This window comes from Nematolebias whitei, chromosome 17 (assembly GCF_014905685.2).
Source record: "Nematolebias whitei isolate Nwh7 chromosome 17, NemWhi1, whole genome shotgun sequence".
Lineage (NCBI taxonomy): Eukaryota > Metazoa > Chordata > Actinopteri > Cyprinodontiformes > Rivulidae > Nematolebias > Nematolebias whitei.
The window spans coordinates 34933047-34954785 of record NC_056514.1 but is presented as its reverse complement, the minus strand read 5'-3'; the positions used below and the strand labels follow the sequence as shown (position 1 = coordinate 34954785).

Sequence of the window (21739 nt, the reverse complement as noted above, 5' to 3'; positions counted from 1 at the left end):
AATTTTCAGTCAGGTCATCTGGACAGCTTCTTTTTTTGTGCTGAAATGTTTCACCTTCCATCCAGAAGGCTTCATCAGTCAAGGAAACACACAACACAAAACTGATTCTTCCCCCAACAGCTTACTCCAAAGTGGAACAAACCAGATGAAAAACAAATAAATAAATAATAAAAACAAACAGGAATAAACAAACAAGTAAAATCAGAAAAAGAAAAACAACGGGTAGAATAAAATTGGTTAAAAACAAAGTAAAACAAGAAAACATTGCAGCATAAAAGAGCTGATGTAACCTAAACTAGAGAAATGTCATTTCCTGTGAAAATGCAGTGTGATTGGTTATTGCAGAAGAACTTGCTGAAAAACAGCTGAAACTGGCCAGACGTGCAGAAATGTAGCTGAAGAAAAGGCCTAGGTTAGCAGAAGAAAGCAGAAAGAACACATATTTGACGAATTGGGTTTAAATAAGCAGAAATGAGCACAACAATTGGGAAATTAGCTAAAAAAGTTGAAAATAGCTAAAGATAGCTGAAAAGGAAGAAAGAAGCTTAAGCTACCAGAAGAAAGAGGAAAGAGCTGAAATCCATCCATCCATTATCTTTTACCCACTTCTTCCATTTTGGGTCACGGGGGTCGCTGGTGCCCATGTCCAGCAATCACTGTGCGAGGGGCGGGGGACACCCTGGACGGGTCGTAAGTCCATCACAGGGTCAACAAGCTGAAATGAATTCAAAAATGTGGAATTAGCTGTAAAAGCTATTAAAAAAAATTAAAAAGCATCAAAAGAGCTAAATGGTAGCTGAAAGAGCAAAAAAAAGCTTAAACGAGCTGAAAAAAAAAGCTGAAAGGAGCACAACAAGCTGAAATTAGCATAAAGAAGTTAATTAGGCTGAAAGTAGAATAAATTTAAATGAAAAACTTGAATTTATCTGAAAACAGCTAAAATTAGCTATGAAGCTAGCTGCAAAGGAAAAACAAGCTTAAATTAGCAGAAAGAACACATTTGCCCAATTAGGCTGAAAGAAGCAGAAATTAGTACAAAAAATGGAAATTATCTGGAAAAAGCTGAAACTAGCAAAACAGTCAGCTGAAAAGTATCTAAAGAACAGAAAGAAGCTTAAGTTACCAGAAGGAAGTAGAGAGAGAACACGTTTTTTTCTGAATTAGGCTGAAAAAAGTTTAAATGAGTGCAAAAAATGTGGAATTAGCTGAAAAAGCTAAAATTAGCATAAAACTGTTAAATAATAGCTGAAATAGAAAAATCTGAAGCTTGCATAAATAAGCTGAAAGGAGCATAACCAGGTGAAATTAGCAGAAAGAAGTACAAAAATGGTGTAGTTAGTAGAAAGAACCTACCAGTAAAAGGATCACAAAACAGCTAAAACACCCAGCTGAAATGAGCTGAAAATAGCTGAAAAAAAGCATTAAAATTTGCACAAGGAAGCTGAAAGAAGCTGAACCAGAACAAAATGTGAAAGGAGCAGTAAAAGGTTGTAAACAGATCTAAAGATATGAAGGATGTAAAATGAGCTCAATTCATTTTCTATGAGGAAAATAAGGCATTAAAGGCTAAATATTTCAAGAAGCTAAAGTTGCACCAATACCAAAAGTCATAGTAAGATTCTCCTGAATTAGCTGAACGTTTTGATATATTATTTGTTGAAAGAGCACAAAAATTGTGGAAAGAGAAAGATGCTGAAAAATGTACGGAAGAATAATGGATCACGATTGAGAGAATGATTCATAAACACTCACACATAAGCTCAAAATAAAATTTGAACATTTACTGTGTGTTTATTCTCAAATGCATTGTAAATGTGTTGACAAAAATCTGATTTAATTTGATAGGAAGCGACAGTTGCAAGCTGTTCTTTTGCACGTTCTCGTGTTTCTCACAGTTGCAGGAACACACGCTCCTCTGCTCGTCCACTGAGATGAAGAACAGGCAAAGGAGTGGAGCGCTTCCATTGCTGTGACTGATATACGTGCTCAGGAAGGGAAGGGATTGTGTGCTCGACAAACATGCACGGCAGCATGTTCGCAACACGTTCAACATTCAAAAGACTGGCTCTTTAACAGGAACAGATCTTCAAGATCAGCTCCCTTTAAAGAGCCATAAATCCCAACTCAAGTAATTCATTTAGATAATTACCGTAACTTCTGGTCTATAAGCTGCTACTTTTTCCACACGCTTTGAACCCTGCGGCTTATACAACGCTGCGGCTAATTTATGGATGTTGTTTAGACAGGCTAACGAGCTTCCTGCCACCAAAAACATTTATGTCTCTTGGGGGGGGGGGGGGTCCTCGTGACTCAATGAGACTACAGTAGTATATATAAAGGTGTTTTAAACCATTCCCACACTCTTACAATATTCAGTGTTTCTAAACTCTAAACGCTCTAAAAGAGCACAGCATGTCATGATCTCAGCTCTCTGCCACGGCTGCTCTCTGCGCTCTCGGCCACGCCCACTTTTCCACTGCAGAACAGAGAACGACAGAGGAGGAAGGAGTCCTCATCTGTCCATGAGGCTGACACATTGTCCAGTTTTAAACTAGGCTTAAGACTTTCCTTTTTGATAAGGGTCGACTTGGGTTTCCTGAGCTGTCCCTTAGTTATGCTGCTATAGGCTTCGACTGCTGGAGGACAAAGTGACCACATATGTTCACTCGGCTACTGTCTTTACTTACTCTCAACCTGTTTTGTATTTGTAATTATTTTTTCTATCCTTAACATGTGTTTTTTGTCTTTCAGATACACCTGGACCTATATCTGGACCTACTATTCTGTGTTCGTCTGTCTCTCCTTCCTGTCCTCTCAACCAGCCGGTCAAAGCAGATGGCCGAGTTTTTTCTTTCCACTGTTGCCACTGTGCTTGCTCAGGATGGGAGACTGCGACGAAGCCAAGCTTCAATGAGTCTGCTGGCTTCCCTAGATAGAGAACTTGGCTTTTCTATACAAGTGAATGTTCCTGTAAAGAGCCCTGAGTCAACTTTGTTGTGATTTTGAGCTATATAAATAAACTAGGGATGCACGATATTATTGGCATGGTATCGGTATCGGACGATATTAGCGATACAGTTAAATATCGGACATCGGCCATTTCATCACAATAACTCACCAATATAAAAGTTGCTGTTTATAAATAAATATATACAGTATATATATATATATATATATATATATATATATATATATATAGCACAATGTTATGACGTCACGTGTGCCCTTGAGTTTGGAATTGTGAAAATTTACAAATGTGCACTGTTCAAGTGTTATAATTGAGTTAGAGAGAGTAAATGTCATGAATAAATTTAACATTAAACATAATCCAAGTTGAAGTGTTGCATCATTTTTCAGACCCCTTTTCGGCATCTGCATTTGGTAGCAGGACAAACCTTTATTTAAACAGATAAATCACATTGAGCCTCAAAGACTCATTTACAAGTGAGACCTGTTTGGACAGACAAAACCAGTGGTTAACCGGACACATGTAGGAGTTGGAGACGAAAAAAAATTCCTATCAGACTTTTTTTTTCCTGTCTGAGGAAAAAAAAAAGCTCTAATATTAAAAAAGCACCTCGCACAAACAAGCACATAGCAACGTAGACATTCTGCAGACGGGGGAGACGAGAGCGGTGAGCATGATTCATAGATGCTCTCCAGGTCACTGTAAGAGTTCTGGTAAGGATGGAATAATCAGCCAATGTCCTCCGGAGAGCTCCATCAACAATCTCGAGGTATGTCGAGGAATGGCCAAGAATAACGTCTATGAGAATCCAAGAGTCCTGAAATGATGACACAAGTTTATTTAGCTGGTTTAATCTGGTTATCAGTTGGAAATTCCTCAGGGAGGGGGTGGTGAGCGTCAGATCACATGTTTTCCAGGTGAATTCAGATAAGATGGACTTCAAGGCCAGCCATGGGAGCCAAATTCAGATAAACACACAGTTGTTTTGGGGACAGGCAGAACTTAATGACATCTACCTTGAGTCTGTGTTGGTCCACTCGGTTCCGAAATGTCCAAAATACTTTGTACATGGCCACACCGATGGAACGTGACTGAGTAAAATCCCCACGTTTGATCCATTCTGCCCAAAGCATTTGAGTCCGGGTACTCGAGACACGAACCAAGCCATCATAAAGGCAAGCAGTGTGATCGGGTCCAAATTTGCTGCCGACGACTTCCTTGATTGTAGATAAAACCAGCAACCAGTCGAATCCAAAAAGCAGGAACCAGTTATTGAAAATCCAATTAAATATGCGTCCTTAAAATCCACAGATGGCAGCAGAGATAGACACATCATCAAGTCTTCCAGTCGGTGAGATATCCAGCTGCGTGCGTGCCAACAGGGCAAATCGGCTCGTCTAAAGCCTGTCTTCTCTTTTAAGAAATGTTGTAAATTGAGTTGAGGGACCAACTGATCAAAACAAGTCCATAATTATGGTTCAGAAGAAATGCAAGAGAGGCTCACAAGCAGTTTCACAGACAGAGCAGCAAAGCAAAGCGGAGAGGGAGGGGAGAAGCATCCGATCTCAGCAAGAGCAAGTGGTGAAGTGCATCCCTAAAATAAATTAAATTGAATTTGAATATTTGGCTGTGCTCTATAGTCCAGAAATTACGGTAATCTGAATGCATAAACCTAAATCCAAAATTACACCTTTTTTTGGTGAGAATAAATTTTGCCCTCCTGCTTGAACCTCAAGCCCAACCAACATTTTCCACCCTGAAAACATATTTAGAACCCAAAGGTGCCTTTAAAACCTTCCACTGATTGAAGGACATCAAATAATACTGGCTCAGTAATCTAGTCCACGTATTTTTTTTTTTTTTTTAGATTGTCGGCCATACAACAAATCAAAATATACTAAGTAACAGAACCCGTGAAGCATTATTCATTAGCTCTCAGGCGGAGTTGAGCTTGTTGTTGCTCATATCAAGCCCAGAGACACAAATGATCTGTATCATTAGCTGCACTCTCTGTGCTCCGCAGCTCCTGAAACTCCATCATCCACGCTTTAAAAAGGATCTCCATCAGAAGACATTTTTATCTGGGCATGCCTTTGTAATAAGTCGGAGCGTAGTTACAAACTACGAGCATCCCTCAGCCTGAAGGGTACACATTTTAATTCCAATTACACACACACAAAAAAAAAAGATTATAGTTTCAGGGAAGCGTTATAGTACCAGGTGAGTAAAAACAAAAAATATATAATAAATAAAAAGAAGAACATCAAATGAGATTTTGGTGCCCGAATGAATTCAAAAACGCTCCACAGCTGTGTAAATAAATTAAAAGTTGCCTTAGGCAGGCTCATCCAATCCATCTCTCATCGGAGGTGAGGCTGTAATTTGGAGTACAAATTTGGAGAAAAAAGATGGCGGAGAGAAAGTTCATGTTGCTGGAGGTTCATATGAAGATACTGGGACAAATAAAATATTCAATAAAGATCAATTCTGAGGGGTTTTCTGGTGTTTTATCCCCCCAATCGATTAAGAAGATTTGGAGCCAGCCATGGGGTGTATGTGCAGGCTATATTTGCACAACACAGGAAGTAGAATTCAATACATTTATATAAATGCCTGAAATAGGTATGAACTAAAAGAAACAATCACACCTACAATCTTTTTTTTTTTTTTAAACCAAAGCATAAAGTGATTTCTTGATGCACAGCGTCTCCCAATGTCTCCAATAAAGATGAGCTCCCATCTGCTCCATGTGAACGATCCATCACTGCCCTCTTGTGGTGAAATACTGAAACTGCAACAGAGAAACAAAAACAGACTTGGATTGAACCAGAGAAATAAAGATCCTATTGGTGATAAAGAGCTTTAGGAAACTATAATATTTGTAAAGCTCGGTGCTGTGGACATTAAAAGAATGTTGAAATAACTGTCAACTGTGACCTAAACTTGTTTTTATGTGGGCCAGACCATTAAAGACCCTAACAACCCTAGGGGGTAAGAGAGTGGGAGTGATTTGCGTGTGAGTTCAGCTCACAAAAAGAAGTTTAAAAGTCACATCTTGTTTTTTCATCTGGAATTGGAAAAGTTTGAGAAGCGAAACATTTTCACAAATAAAGACGTTTGACTTAAAAATCAAACCATGACCGCAACTAAACCCAAAAGTTAAAAAACAAAGGTGTTTATACTTCTGCGGTACATTTACGTATCAGATTTTACTCATATCTGTGCAAAAGTTCCTCAGAAGCGAGACACCGAGGGGCATCTTTAAAGGAATCAGTGAAAATCTGAACCTGTGAGTCTTTTCTTCTCTGCAGCACTAAAGAGTGTAATCTTCTCCGCAGTAAAGACATCCCCGCGGAGACAAACCGCTCGTGTTCATTTTTCTTCCACCGTTAAAAATCGTTTGAGATTGCGAACGAGTTCTAAAACAACAAGACGAGATGAGACAAAAACGCACCTTCGTTAACCTGCTCGCTTGCATGCGGAGTTCGTTAAAAAAAAAAAAATACAGTTCTGGCTGAGAGAAACCCTGCATCGTTTCTTGATTGACACGAGAGCGAGGAAATCTGAAAACCTTGAGTGAAGTAGGTCTGGCAGGACACGCAGGGGGATGTAAGGCCCATGAACACTAACAGACGGGGTTAATTATGAGCTCCGGGTCTGAGTGGGTCTCCATGGAAACAGACTGAGATGTCACTCAGCCTTGAATGATCCATGTTTGGCACATCCTGGTTTAAAAAGTCTGTTAGCAAAATGAGCAACTGGCTGTATTTTAATAAAACTATAAAAAAAACACATCATTGGATGTACATCTCAAATCATCTCCATTAAAGATGTACCACATAGCAACACAAAAAATCTCCCTAACATAGCCACTATTTCAGATTATAAGCTAAATTTTGGTGCAGTAGCTTAGAATTATCTCTAACACATATTCAGAGCGCTATGTTGTGCAATTTTGACCAAAATAGCTGCAAATCTGTTATTTCTCTACAGCAGATAGTTGAGTTTCGATATGCATTCCTTCAACTAATGCTGCTGATAAAGCTGCATTTGGACGATGGACTCGGTGCAGGAAGACAGGCCCTGGATATCTGCGTAGTTGTTGTTTTACTTCTTCTAAAACAAAGCGTCTGTGCCATAAATTACAAGGCCAAACATTCACTTAAGCATGAGAAAGTAAAATAAATGGACTCCCGTTGAGCGCACCAGCTGCAGCACGACTGGCCCATTAACTACACTTTACTGCTGGAGAAATACACATTTTTTTGTCAGGTTGTGGTGATAATAGATGAGTATTGCCTTAGTGCAAACATTTATATACTTAAAGGCTTATTACTGTGGCAACCTTTGGATTTATCTGTTTGGACTGTAAGTTAATTGAGCTCACACCCTAAAAACTGCTGGGTTTAGTCAGGAACCACCGAAATACATTAAGATCTTTTCAGTTCCTTCTGTAGATTTACTCTATTTTGTCTTTGCTACTTATAATTTTTAGATACTATAGTGCTGCTTTTAGCTTTTTGATGGCTTTTTGCAATTTTTGGCTTCTAGCTACCATTTTGACACTTTTAGCTAGTGTTTTGCATTTCATTCATTTTAGCTGACCTTTTGCTTATTCACCTTTTAGCTAATGTTGTGCTACTTTTATTTAGCATTTTGCAACTTTTAGCTTTCAGCTATAGTGTTTTGATTCTTAAACTTTCATCAAACCTTTTGCTACGTTTAGCTTATATCTATTAGCACTTCTGTTGCAGTTTAGGGACACTGCCACTAGTTCTTTATTACTTTTAGATTTTAGCCAGTGTTTTGCTACCTTTAGCTCGTAGCATAGCAACTTTTAGCTATAGTGTTTTGCTCCATTAATTTTAGCTGACATTTTGCTTTTTTTACCTTTTATTAACTATCATGCTACATTTATTTAGCATTTTGCTACTTTTAGCTTTCAGCTATAGTGTTTTGATTCTTAAACTTTCATCAAACCTTTTGCTACGTTTAGCTTATATCTATTAGCACTTCTGTTGCAGTTTAGGCACACTGTCACTAGTTCTTTATTACTTTTAGATTTTAGCCAGTGTTTTGCTACTTTTAGCTCGTAGCATAGCAACTTTTAGCTATAGTGTTTTGCTCCATTAATTTTAGCTGACCTTTTGCTTTTTTTACCTTTTATTAACTGTCATGCTACATTTATTTAACATTTTGCTACTTTTAGCTTTCAGCTAGTGTTTTGCTTCTTAAACTTTCAGCTAACCTTTTGCTACATACCTATAGCTTTTACCTAGCCTCTTGCACATAGAGCAGCAGCAGCAGCTAGCTTTAGCACTTCTGTTGCAGTTTAGGGACACTTCCTTTCACTAGTTCTTTGTTGCTTTTAGATTTTAGCTAGTGTTGTGTTACTTTTAGCTCGTAATATAGCCACTTTTAGCCAGTGTTTGGCTTGTTTTAGCTTCATCAACTTAAATTTCAGCAAAGTCATTCAACACTTAATTACCCAGCAATTCGCAGAAATGACTATTTCTGTAGTCACACCTTGGGTTTGTGCTAGCCAGTTGGCGCTAACAGCTATTAGCATCCTGCTATTACCAACTAATGTTATTTTAGAAGCACACGAATACAAAATAAAGTGATTAACTAGGTGCAACCAGATATATCTTCTTACAAATTGTTTTGACTGTCTCACTTACTTATTGCATCCTAATGCAAAGTGTCAGTCAGTTCCTTTTGGGCAACTTTTGGCCTAAAATAAAGTGGTGGACAATAAAGGATGACTCTGCTTATCTCTTAACTACAAGTAGCTAAAACTTTTTGACTCAGTAGGTTCAACCAACACAATCTATGTATAACTCAACAACAGTTATGAAAACAACCCCACAGAATTTAGTGTAAGTTGCAGCATCTTAAGTGTTTTTAAAGTTTCTTTGTTGCTTTTTCTGAAATAAGCACCTCTAATAAAATGTCAGTTTGTATCTGAGAAAATATCTGTCAGAGGAAGAAATCCCAACAGGAAACAAACTTTTGTACAACGTGTTTTTTTTTTTTCCTGGTCTTTGTCGATCTCTAAAGCAGCTACAGTTCAAACCGTAGGTCGGAGTTCTTCCACCGCTCTAAACGTGAACTGTCTGAAAACTTATATCAACATAAGATGTCTGGGTTTCAACAACTGTGACCTCTGGGATTAAAACGTCTCTTGGTCCTTTTCCGAAAGAGGACAGAAAAAAAAAGGCAGATAAACAGATAGCAGCAGAATATCAATGACTTTATTTGAAGTACATAATTTATTTTCCCAATGAAAGGACACTTATAATTGGATTAGATAAAAGCTAATTTACCCGATTATAATCTTTTCCTGCAGACAACACCCAGACTTAACCTGACGTTATTCTATTACATCTGACACAACCTGCAGCTCTAATATAATTGTCACGAAGGAAGCGATCAAAGTGTACAACATGAATTAGTTTATAGCAGCGACAGTTATGAAGTTAGTCTAAAAGCGATAACTGACTCTTAAACCGTCTGCTGATTTTAACTGACACTGAAAGCAAACATTTGGTGGAGAGTTCTTTTATATGTTAAACACTCTGGACTAGGGATGCACGATATTATCGGAATAGTATCGGTATCGGCTGATATTAGTGATAAAGTGAAATATCGGAGGCCATTCCATCAAATGTGCTTTTTTATATGCGTTCTACATTCTTGGAGCGGCAACAGAAAAGGCTCCGTCCTCTCCGAGCCTCCATTTGGACCTCGGCACCTCCAGGAGCCACAGCAGAGAAATCTACCGATATGTAGTCTCTGTAAGTAGATCTAGGGAAAAACAAATACTGGTATCGGTTATCGGCCAAATTAAGTTTAAACATACTGGCATATCAGATATCAGCCATAATCGTGCATTCCTACTCTGAAGTCAATCAGAATTGTTTGTCTGTTTTTAAAATCTGTATGTTAGGTAGATTATGTAAAATAGAAATGGCAAGGCTGTAAATATTAGATCTGTTGTTTATTCTGTTACATTTTAATTATGTGCATATAGACCTGAAAAGCATTGTTCACAGTTATTCAATCCAGAAACATGAATATATTTAAAGTTAACTTATTTGACTTTGAAATTAAGCGTTGCTTGAATAAAATGAATACATTTGTTTAAGTAAAGGTTGTGACCATTAGGTAGTCACAGGATGAACCTTGGGGGCCGTGAGACTAATTAGAAAAGAAAAGGTGAGTATTCGTTTCCACAAACTGTCTCACGTCTTGTGCATGTTGATGAAGGTTTTTAGGTACATAAATTATCATTTCAAGGGGTCAGAAGCAAAAGTTTGGAGACTTTGGAACACGGAGGATGGCTTTTGATTTTACTAAGAGGAAACATTTTTTTAAAGAAGAGCTTGTTACAGGTCTCATTCAGACCCATAATGGTAATATTCTGGTAGTACCAATGTATATTTTGTTTTATTATTTATTTTATTAACCTTTATTTAACCAGGCAAATCCCATTTACTGTCTTAAACTTCTTCACTGGAAGAAAAATGTGGAGAAATTAAGGATTTCAAAAAATTCAAATAAAATAACACACCAAATAAAGAATGAACTTTGTAAAATGCTTTACGTGCATGATTATAACAGTTTTCAAACGATCAATTGGTGATCTGCTTTAGGAAATAACTTATGACTGTAATGAGCATCTCTTGGGACAATTTGTTGTTGCATTTCTTGCCAAAAGTAACCAAAAAGTAAACAGTTAAATGGTAGCTGAAATTGTTATAGGCATACAAAATACACATGCAAATTGACTATAATACTCGTCTTGTATGAGCTTATTTTTTGCAAAATTGTCCTTTGCATGTATGATTGTCTTGTAAATATGGCTAAGAAAGAAAGTAATATTTGATTGAAAACCTTTTTTTCCCTAATTAACTGATTAGCAAAGAGGTTTTAGTTTAGTATTTTTGAAAGTCAAGCTTATTGATTTGGCTTTTCTATGCATTTATTAAATTAGTGTAACAAAACAAACAGAAAATACAGGTATATGGACTCAGAAACTTATTTTAACTGTTTTATATCCAGTAAACTATACAACCCATCAACAAAACTGTGCAAAACTCCGTTTCGATCTCAATTTTTGTTTGCTTTTGTTGTAGGAATATTGGTCTTCTGCGCTTACCGTAGTTAGTATAAAGCCTGTCTTAACCGGAAGTTCCACCCCTTTTCATCCCCTCTCTTGTGGACTGAGTGAGTTTAACGTTCTCACGCCAAATAAAATCACAATATCAATCTCCATCCATCCTCCTTTTCAATTAGAATTACTAAGACGTGTTTATTAAAGTGTAAATGGCAAAATAATTATTTGCATAGTGACACAAGTATTTAATTTTGTGGCCGTTTTCATCCTGTTATAACGATAAACTGTTTCTCTGTCCTTCCGCAGCGTTCAGTCCGCTGACACGGCAGCATGGTGAGATTTCTGGTTAATTCATATACAAATACTGCTCATTATATAATCAGATGTGTTATGTGTAGTATCTATAAACACGTAAATCGCTCAAAATATTTGTATTTCGATGACGAGCTAGCGAATTGGTTTCGCATTGGGGATTAGCATTAGCAGGATGTAGCTCAAACATAGGCCTTAGCCTTTACGTAAATTAAATAGTTCGATTTAAAGTTAATCAGCCAACGTATTTATAACGAGTTGGGGTTTCTTAAACTCGTGCTATGGTCTTAAACTGCTTAAACCTGCATTTTGTCTGTCGCAAGAGTCCAAGCATCTCAGGCTGACGTGCCCGTGGTGCATTTCAAGCTTGCAAGAGCAAAGAATGGACTTAGTGCTGAGTTTTGCTTTTACAACAGAAACTTCAGTTCCACCGGTTCAGTGACACCAGCTGCAGTTTTCAACAGTTTCTGTGACGTGTTTGTTTCAATGCTAACTGTCTGCTCTGGTCGTTTGCAGCCTCGCAAGATAGAAGAAATTAAAGATTTCCTGCTGACAGCCAGGAGGAAGGATGCCAAGTGTAAGAACAAGCCTTTTAAGTTTTACAGTCAAAACATGCAAATTAGCCATTTAGCTTAACAGTGAGACATAATGCATGACTGCACTGAATAAACGTGCACATACAAGCCGGATGAATCCACACAAATCGAAGATGGAGCTCAGCGTCCGTGCATAATAATGTACATTTTAGCACCTTTATTTATTTCTTTGTCACCAATTCAATCAACTTTTTGAACATTGTCGGTAGGGATTAGCGGTGCCATTGATATTTAGCTCCTGGTGTCTCTTTAGAGCATCTTTTTCTACATTTTACAAATGCACTTGATTTTTGAACAATAGTGTTGAGACTGAGCTGTCTGCATCAAGAGTTACATCATGGTCCAGGAATTGGTTCTTATTGCATCATATTTATATGGCACAGGTCACAAACTTGTTCGAAATGATAAAGATTAAACAAGAGTGCCAACATTTGCTGCTTTCCCCTGTTGAAAAATATGAGGGAACTACTAATCAATGATCTCTAGTTGTTATAAAGCTGACGCAATTCATGTTAGGGCCACTTAACGTTTTAAGATTTTATGTTCGTAAATGTCTTTTTTTATTGGTAAGGGTCAAGCAAGCCTGTTCAACTTTTAAGCCCTTCAATAATTATTTGTATTTACCGTCGCTGCATATCTCTTAACTTTTTACAGTCAAGTCTAGGCGTGTTGTAGAATTCCTAACTAATTATTGCTGTTGTTTTAAGGTAATTTTACTAATAACTGGCAACGATTTGGGACCACGCAGCTTCATGGAGGTTTGTGTAGAGAAGTTAACGCCTCGTCTTTCTGCTCGTCCTCAGCCGTAAAGATCAAGAAGAACAAGGACAACGTTAAGTTCAAGGTGCGCTGCAGCAGGTACCTGTACACGCTGGTCATCACCGACAAGGAGAAGGCAGAGAAGCTCAAACAGTCGCTTCCTCCAGGTCAGTCCAGATCAAACCGTGCGCACGCAAATGTCTGTGGACCTTTAAGATAAGGACGTTATTCTGCATTTACAGAGGCAACAGAAGTTGTCAACTTTCAGAGCATGCGCAACAGTGTTGGGAATTAAATGAGTGAATGTATAATCCGGATTAATCTCAACTTGTTGGTTGAAAGGGCTTTGATGGTGTCTTGGTCTTTTGTTGGTGACGTTTCGGTTGTGCCATAATAAGGAATACATGATTTTATTGGAGCAGATTAGGATTATTGAGGTGCTTTGATAAAGATGGACTCAGACTTATTGTTATTGTATTGTTAGTTTTTTTTTTTTTGTGTAAAGTATCTTCTCTAAAAAAACAAATGGAGTTAAAGAAGCACAAATTATTTACTAGTGAAAGTCCGGAAGCTTTTAAGAATACAGAATGTTCGTTTCTTGCAGAGTTGTTGACGGAAAGCGATAAACTGGTGAAATCCAAAATAATTAGTTTATGGTTTGAAAATAACATAATTTTCTAATTTTGACACGGAAAGTTGCAGTAAAACTGAAAACAGTTTAGAAGTTGAACCCTTAACGTGTGCAAGAGTTTATAGATGCAGTAATGTTGAAGGGACAAAACACTTCAGCCACTTTATTTACGTTTGTCCGAGTTTCTATAATGAGTTTTGTTTTTTGAACCCGTCCAGAGGACTTGATTTAACTAAGATTTTTCTAACTGGATTATTGCGCATGCATCACAATATTCAATAATGGTTGTTTCTGTTAATAATTTAATGTGGAAATTTATTTAGTAAAATAAATAAGCTGTTGAAAAGTAAAAACGTTTATTGTATTTTGATGTTTTCTGACTTTTTTTTTTTTTTCTTGTTGCAGGTCTGGCTGTGAAGGAGCTGAAGTAAATCTAAAATGTACAAATAATTGTAATAAAAAATGGAAAAAAATTAACTTTGTTGTCTTCCACTGTGTAAAACTAAAGTGATCAGCATCCAGCTCAAAAGACGACGGTGCAGCACATAAAATGTAAAGTGATCCAGTGGATCATTTCATTCTATACCAGGGTCATTAAACGCGTGAATGGTCAAACTTTTTAAACCGCTTTAAAGGCCCCTAAACTTACGTGTGGAAAACGTTAAATGTGTTGATTTTAAGGTTTGAGTTGTACTTTTTAAATGGAGATTTGTAAAATGTCAATGAAAACATAATTTTTTTGGAATAGTGCGCCCTTGTATAAAAAAAATCTCTTGAATGAAATGTGCTCCTAATTAATATTAGCTCAGTTTAAGAGGAAGACTGGATCTATCATCGTGGAACGGTGCTGGAAAACCTTAAAATTTATTTTTTATAGTGCTTGAAAAAACAGGACTGGGAAATCGGACTCAACTCCTGTAATGACCTTATGTGACCACTAGATGGCAGTACAGGATCAAAACTACAGAAGCGAGTAAAACTAAAAAATACTGTCAACACAACAGTCGACACGTGCGCGTCGTAGTGTTACAATGCGATTCCAGATTAATTCAAAACCTTTGAGGCGAACTCGTGCGCGCTCCCGCACCTCCCGGTCCCTAGCGCGCGCGCTCCCGCTGTTGACGGAGCGGCTCGGGAGACGCGGTTCGTTCGGACAGGAGGAGCAGAGGAGGACACGAGCGGACAGTGACCGGAGTTCTTCTCCACAAAAGACATTCAGCTCCTCCTCGGGTCCTTGGACGACCACCGCCGTCCCCGCAGGACTTTTCCGTTTTTGTCCCCTCATGTTGGACTTGTTTGTTGTTGCCGCCTTTGTTTGATGTGAGGCTTCATTAAAAGGCACGCGCGCTTCCGGACGGACTGAGAAGCTAATTAGGAACTTTTTTTTAATTTTATTTTGCCCGGGGACGGGATGTCTTTAGTCCGAGTGGACTACATTGCGCCCTGGTGGACTTACTGGCTTCACAATTTCCCTCATATCAACTTAAGGTTTCAAGGCACGGACAAAAGCTTCCAGCCTGAAGATGAGGACTACCAGCAGGTCAGTGGAGGAGGAGGGGGGGGGGGGGGGACCCAGAAAACTGGGGCATAACGAGCCCGGAGCTGGAGCTGCTCACTGAATGCTTGGAGAGCAGGGCTACTCTAAATACTATCATTACTACTGTGTACATTTAAGTGTCAGAATTGAAATGGAGTTGTAGCCCCCGTCATAAATCTAATACATTAATGAGATCACCTGTGACAGAAACATTTCTTGTTTCAGAGTTTCACACGTTTCTTTCGCTGACTTTCAATTTTAGTTTTATTTTAAACGAACTCTTCAGCATCACGTGCACAAGCTGTGGCCCATGGGCCTTCAGTTGGTTGGTCCTGGCTGCAGTTTAATGTTCACATATTTAGGCTATACTGCAGAGGAGGGAGACTTTTTATTTTATTTTTTTCCCAAATCAAGATATTAAAAGTAAAGAATTAGAAAACACATTTTCTTTAAAACAAATATCCGAAGCTTGTAGCGTGCTTGATAAAAATGTGTCCAATAATCTTTAGGGTACGCTTTGTAAACTTTATCTTATGAAAGTATCTTAAATATGCAAAATAAAAATTTAAATTAAAACATTAAAAAAAAAAACAAGTTGACTAAAAATGTTTTAAACCCAAAGGTTTTTGATGCATTTGTCCAAGATGCTTAATTTGAATTTCACTGATAAAATGCAGGTTTTCATGAACTTGCCGGGGGCCGGATAGAGATTGTTCAGGGGCCGCTTTTGGCCCTCGGGTCATATATTGTCCACATCTGCTATCTATGGTTTTTAAATTTTGTAGTGCCATGAAAAAAATTACAGAAATATATTTTTGCCGTTTCTTTCACATTTTATTATTATTTAGCTATTATATAAACTGGCGTGTTGAAGAACTTTTTTAATTAATTTAGGCGGTGAACGTTCGATTCAGTCCCGTGAGCCAAAATAAAACAAAAAATAAAACCTCCTGGGAGCTTCCTTCAAGGGTTTAGTTTGGGTTTGTCATTTTTATATATATCTCATGAACAAATGTAATGAAACACTCAAAAAGTAATCACAAGATTACAAGTAACTTTCAGTGTCAACCCCATTCAAGATGGCCGCCACAGCTAAGAGACCTGAGGAAACGTAAATGTCTAAAACTCTGTCAGTTGTAGAAACTGAGGTCAGATTTGGTGTGGTAGTAGATGAGAGTCATTCACAACACATACTCTGAGCTCTATTTGATCACACGGGATCTGTTTTTAAACTTTGCCTACAGCTACTGGAGTTAACTATTTGTCTGTTAGCAAAATATCTCATGAACCGCTGGATGCATTTTAATTAAATTCAGAGAAGTTACTCATTAGATGTATGTCTACAACTGTTTTATGTTTGGCTTAAACCCAATTTAAGATGGCCACCACAGCGGATGGACATTAGTCAACACAAACATGTCTAGAAGTTGGTCAGTTTTACAGATGCTGAGCTAAAATTTGGCGTGGTAGTAGCTGAGCTTCATCCTCAACACATATTCTAAGAGTCGGCACGTCTTACCTTCTGAGTGACCTCTAGGTGATCGTTCGATTCAGTCTTTGTTGTCGCACTTGGTTCAGGGAACATCTGTCTGATTTTGTTTAGCAGAAGCAGAACATCCACTGTGTTTTCAATTGGAACACGTCTTTAGATTTGTTTTGGAGTTTCTTGAGAGCTGGAGAGGGACACGGGAACTTGTGGGAGAATGTTGGCATCGATGCAGCTTCACTCCGGGGAGCCAAATCCATCCATTCCCACCTCCAGAGGCGGCGTGGCAGGACTTATTTCACTTGGCCTTTTAAGTGGGCCGGGATCAACGTTTCCAGTGACTAATGGCCAGCTCGCAAGCACTTTGAGTCCAACGAATGTTTAATTAACTCACTGTATAATTTTTATTAGGGTTGCAGCTTGGCACTTCTGCCAGAGCGAAGTAGATCCTGCTGAGAATAAATGACATTTAGCTCTGCTCTTAATCAGCACAAAGGTTCGCAGAGTGAGGGACTTTCTGAGCATTACATTTCAGCAGCGAAATTAAAAAAAGTCAAGTGTGGCGGGACGGATGGCATCTTCAAAGTTAAAGCAGGTGTTTTGCATCATTTACAGGTTGTAGTTGTTTATCATCACGCAATATACAGCGTACATTTGTCAACTAATGGAAACAGTTCCGCACGTCAAACATTTCCATTATTTAACGTTTATTAAACGGTGTTAATGGGATGAAGGACCTTTGGAAACGTTCTGACCAGCATTGTGGGTGTTGCAGCCCGCCACTGAAAGATCTGCTCCGAGCCCGGACGGTGTCATGGAGGAGGTGGGTTCTGTTGTTGGTGATGGATGCTAGCTTTGCCAACATCCTCCTTTCACCACCACCCCCCCCCCACACACACACACCTCAGAGGTGTCCAGAAGTTGGTCCAACACTGAGGTGGCCCTCCTGACCAGCTCACTCTTCCTGTCCCTTTCAGAATAATAAGATTAATTCAATCATTCAACCTTTATTTAGACCGGTTAATCCCTCGGAGCCTCGGGGACTCATTTACAAGAGAGTCCTGATGATACCACAGTGTCAGAGAGTTTTCTGCAGAGTCCTCTTTCTTAAAGGACCTCCTCAGTAAATTCCGGTGACGCTGGCTCTTTTTGTACAACACATTTGTGTTAGTGGACCAGTGTAGTTTGTCGTTGCCACATTTTCAATGATCAAATTAGAGCCTGACCGATATGGAAACTTTGGCTATCGTCGATACCAATATTTGGTGGGGAAGGTGACTGCTGGTAACCGATATACTGTAACGCCTGATTTATTTTTTTGCTTTGTCCACCCCAAGAATCTGAGTAAACAGCGAGTGCATGGAACAGGGCTTATTTAGCGCAGCTGTTAGCAACCATGCAGCTAAGCATGCTAGTCCCACAGTAAAACCACAAGTGGTGCACTGGTCATAAAAACAGTCTTCCTAACGTGCACTCACATTTTCTCTCCTCCACTATTCGCCATAAAGTTATCGAGCGTGTTGCATACATATAAATTAAACAAAGAAACACCTGTGCCCTGTTTATTGTTTAAACATTCAGTCACGTATGGTGATGGCCTAATTAATGACTGCAGCTGCGTTTTTTTTTCTTTGCAAAGAAGTTAAGATTTTAGACAAACAATGCATTTCAGTGAGGACGACAAATATAACATTAGTAACACTTGTATATTTACCGCTACGTTAGATTTATTGTTCTGGATAATAAATAGTAATAGCCTTTGCTAGGTTATCTAAACGTTAGCTTGCTAACTTGAGAAACTTGTAGCTAATGGCAAACGGGTTGGAGGTTTGAAAAGATTTTATTAATATTGATTTGTTTTACAGTTATCATCAATTAAAATAAACTTGCCATGCTCTGTTCAGCAAAATATGCTACGCTGTATTGTTCCCTGCTTCGTCTGGGCTGAATGTGAAAGTGAAACCTAAGTGAACGCAATGACTTGATAATAGTCTTCATGCGCCCTCTCCTGGATACATTGCACAATTACAGCCACTTCCCTGTGTTTTAGGGGTGAAAATTAGAAGTGCTTATATCGGCGCATAATGGGACAATTATCACTGATTCCAATACGTCCCCAAATTCTATATCAGCCTAAATTATCGGTATTATCGATATAGGCTATTAGTCGGGCTCTAGTTCAAACCCTGGATGTTAACTGGCATTGGGGATGGTGTATTCTTCCTGTAGTCTATCACCGTCTCCCTTGTCTTGGCGGTGTTGATGTAAAGGTAGTTAGCCTCGCAGAAGCGGACAAAGTCAGTGATGACCTCCCTGCATTGGTCATTCCCTTCAGATACACCGTCAGAGAACATCTGGATGAAGCAGCTGTCTGTTTAAAGTCTGAGATATACAATGTGAAGATGAAGGGCGGGAGGCTTGTAACAAAAAAAAACTTTTGTAAGAAATAAACTTCAAGCTTTATTTGTTTAGTAGCCAGTTGATGTGACTGATGGCTTGTTGTTTGGGGTGCAACTTCTCCATCTCCCTAAAATGGCAATGAAGCAACGTAACACTGGCAGGTTGTGTCTTGTCGGTTGTTTTATTTATATATTTTGGTTTATTTTCTTGTTTTGTTGTTGTTTTTCTGTGTCTCTGTTTGTCCCAGTTTCCTCTGTCAGTTGTTCTCCAGTTGCTGCCCCGCCCACTCACCTGTTCCCAGCCTTCATTCAGCTCAGGTGTCTTTGCTTTCTCATCAGCCTGTCTATATATTGTTTGTTTTCAGTCATCCACCAGCTGAGCTTTATTCATTCCACGTCCAGTCTTCTGTTTCCTTGTCTCCTCGTGCCGACCCTCATTTTTTTAATAAGTTGTGCTGTCAGTGTCTGTTTTCTTTTTTAATAAAGTTAAGTTTATTTTAAGAGCCTCGTGAGTCAGTCTGCATTTCTAGGTCCAAACCTCTACTCACCGCGACAAACACAAAGTGAGTTACTGTACATCCCTGAATTTAATTGAGTTAATGGATTACGGACACTTTTTGGGTAAATACTGGATTACCACCACGATGGAAGCCGAAAAACTTTGTTTTACATAATAAATTTTAGTTGCTTTTGAATTAAATAGTGTTTTTTTGCTCTTCGTTTTGTGGGAAGCTCTACATGCAGACAAAAACGTACCTATTAGGAGCAGGTTACCGGTACTTGAGTTGGTGGAAGCCAAAAGGCAGACAGTGTTTTTCTCCGTGTCTGTGCATTAAAAACCACCGGATCAGCTGATGCACTTCTATAACTGATCGACGGTTGAGTTCTGTGCAATTCAAGATGGTCGCCACAGCTAAGAGGCCTTATATGAAACACAAAAATGGATTTAACACAAGCAGCCCCACAGATGCGGAGCTCACATCTGCTGTGGAAGTAGTTGAGAGTCATCCTCAACATCTTCTCTGAGCACTAATGATGGCTAATTAAATCAAGCCTGTTCAGGCCAACTGACCTTAGAAAGCTCTAATCTTCACAAATATTGAAGTAAAACTTTGTGTGGTAGTAGCTGAGTGTCATTCGCAACACAAAGTGCTAACCGATCACGTGATACAAAATATTGCAGCATGACAGTATTTCAAGGTTTAATCAAAATGGCCAGAACTTTGTCATTTCTCAATACAAGATGAATTTAGTTTAAAACTTTTAAAGTCTGGACCTTTATTCTTGTTTCCATCAACTTTCTGCAGTTTATTGGGTACTTTTTGATGCTTTACTACATTATATTACCATTTAGTAGCGCTGTGCATCCTTCATTTAGTAGCATTTTTATGAGATGGTGGACTTTTTTATTTGTTTTTACATAAAACTGGATTTGTTTTCTCTTTTCTACGACTCTAATTCCAGCATGTATGACTCAGTCGCACACCCCAAGGCAACAAAATAATAGCTGTAACATTTGGTGGAGTAATAACCTTTTCTTTTAACTTCCTTCTCCTTATTAGGAACACGCTTGATGCGTTTCCTGCCCAACAAATATCAAATGACAACTCAACCATATTAGATTTATGTTTCAGTGTTCAGAGCGGCACAGACTGAGGCAAAGAAGGGGAACATTTTTTTTTACTTCTCATACTGCCAGTTTCCATTTTCAGCTCATTGTAGAAGTACACTCAGGGCCACGGGGTGCAAGAGGAGACCGTGGTGCGTCTCAGCAGGTGACAATCACATCTTCCTGAGAAAACTTGTCATCCAAGTCTGTCCGAGGTGGGAAATCCCCATCGCTCTCAACTCTTCCTAAGGAGTTATTACTTTTTGTCTACAAGTGACATTTATCTAAAACAAAACACTCGTTCCTGTTCACACTTTGTCCTTCTTTATCAAATCCACGTCTGCCTCTTCTTTTATAGCGACCTTTTTAAGGTGATGCTCTCAAAGAAAGATAATGTCGTCGTTGTGTTTGTTGTTTTCGGAGGGTATCTTTATTAAAGTTTTCTCACCTGTGTGATGTTTTGAATTGCTTAACAGTAAAGAAAGTTAGTTAAAAAAAATGAATTGGCAGCTTAAAGTTATAGTTTGGATCTTTATAAGTGGAGATTTTATGAAAAGCTTATAAACAATTAATATCTAACCTGTTGTAGATAGCTCTTTTTTTGTCTTAGTTTGTAGAAATGGGGTTTAATTCTGACTGGACTGATGAGCAGGGACGAGATATGAATAGACATTTTAGGTCAAAACATCCCCGCCCTGACCTGGTCTCATCCACCCCATCCACCCCATCCACCTACGTGCCACAGCTCCAGAGAGGATCCCAACCTGATTCAAGGGGCTCAGCGTTTACCCTGATAAGTTCCTTTGGCAGGGCGCTCGTCGTTTTTATTTTTGTCAGGTGGGGGAGAGAGATGAGGACGGGATGGAGTCTGTGTTGCCTGTCTGTTAGCTTAGCGCTACGTTGCTGCCAGTTTTTATCGGCGATAGGGGGCTGTGGAGGTGGAGCGGGACAGCAATAGCCGCCCTGCGCTATGTCGATACCGACATTTGTCGACGGGAGTGGGGGGTGGTGTGGGGAGCGGAGCAGAGCGATACGTCAGTAGCATTTTTGCTAGCACGTTTGTATTGCGCCCCGCACTACATCAATACCGACAGTTGTCAACGGGGGGGTAGGCAAGGTGCTTAGTTCTGCTGATGGGTCCCCGCTTGTATAATGGTAGGGGAAACACTGGGGCTGCACATATTCTGACAGCATACCCATGACCGTCATGTCCACTCGCCAATCTTTTCAAAATAAAATACGAGCAGGTGGGATGCTGCTTTTCTTCTTCTGGGAGTGGAGGTGGGTGATAGGTATTCAGTTGGATTGTCACTACCAGGAGCC

At 39.0% G+C, this 21739-nt stretch overlaps 2 protein-coding genes across 2 annotated transcripts in view; both read left to right on the top strand.

Annotated features, from left to right (window-relative positions):
• Nucleotides 1-11123: 11123 nt before the first annotated feature.
• Nucleotides 11124-13862, top strand: rpl38 (ribosomal protein L38). The gene is made up of 5 exons (XM_037691181.1): nucleotides 11124-11197; nucleotides 11394-11420; nucleotides 11916-11976; nucleotides 12799-12921; nucleotides 13791-13862. Exons 2-5 carry the CDS (start codon nucleotides 11418-11420, stop codon nucleotides 13814-13816), a joined length of 213 nt encoding a protein of 70 aa, XP_037547109.1. The 5' UTR covers nucleotides 11124-11197; nucleotides 11394-11417; the 3' UTR covers nucleotides 13817-13862.
• An 817-nt stretch (nucleotides 13863-14679) lies between these two features.
• ttyh2 (tweety family member 2) overlaps nucleotides 14680-21739 on the top strand; it is a 90085-nt gene continuing 83025 nt past the window's right edge. The window contains exon 1 of the mRNA XM_037691180.1: nucleotides 14680-14925. Coding sequence (XP_037547108.1) covers nucleotides 14797-14925 — 129 coding nt within the window. The 5' untranslated portion in view covers nucleotides 14680-14796. The remainder of the gene's footprint in view (nucleotides 14926-21739) is intronic.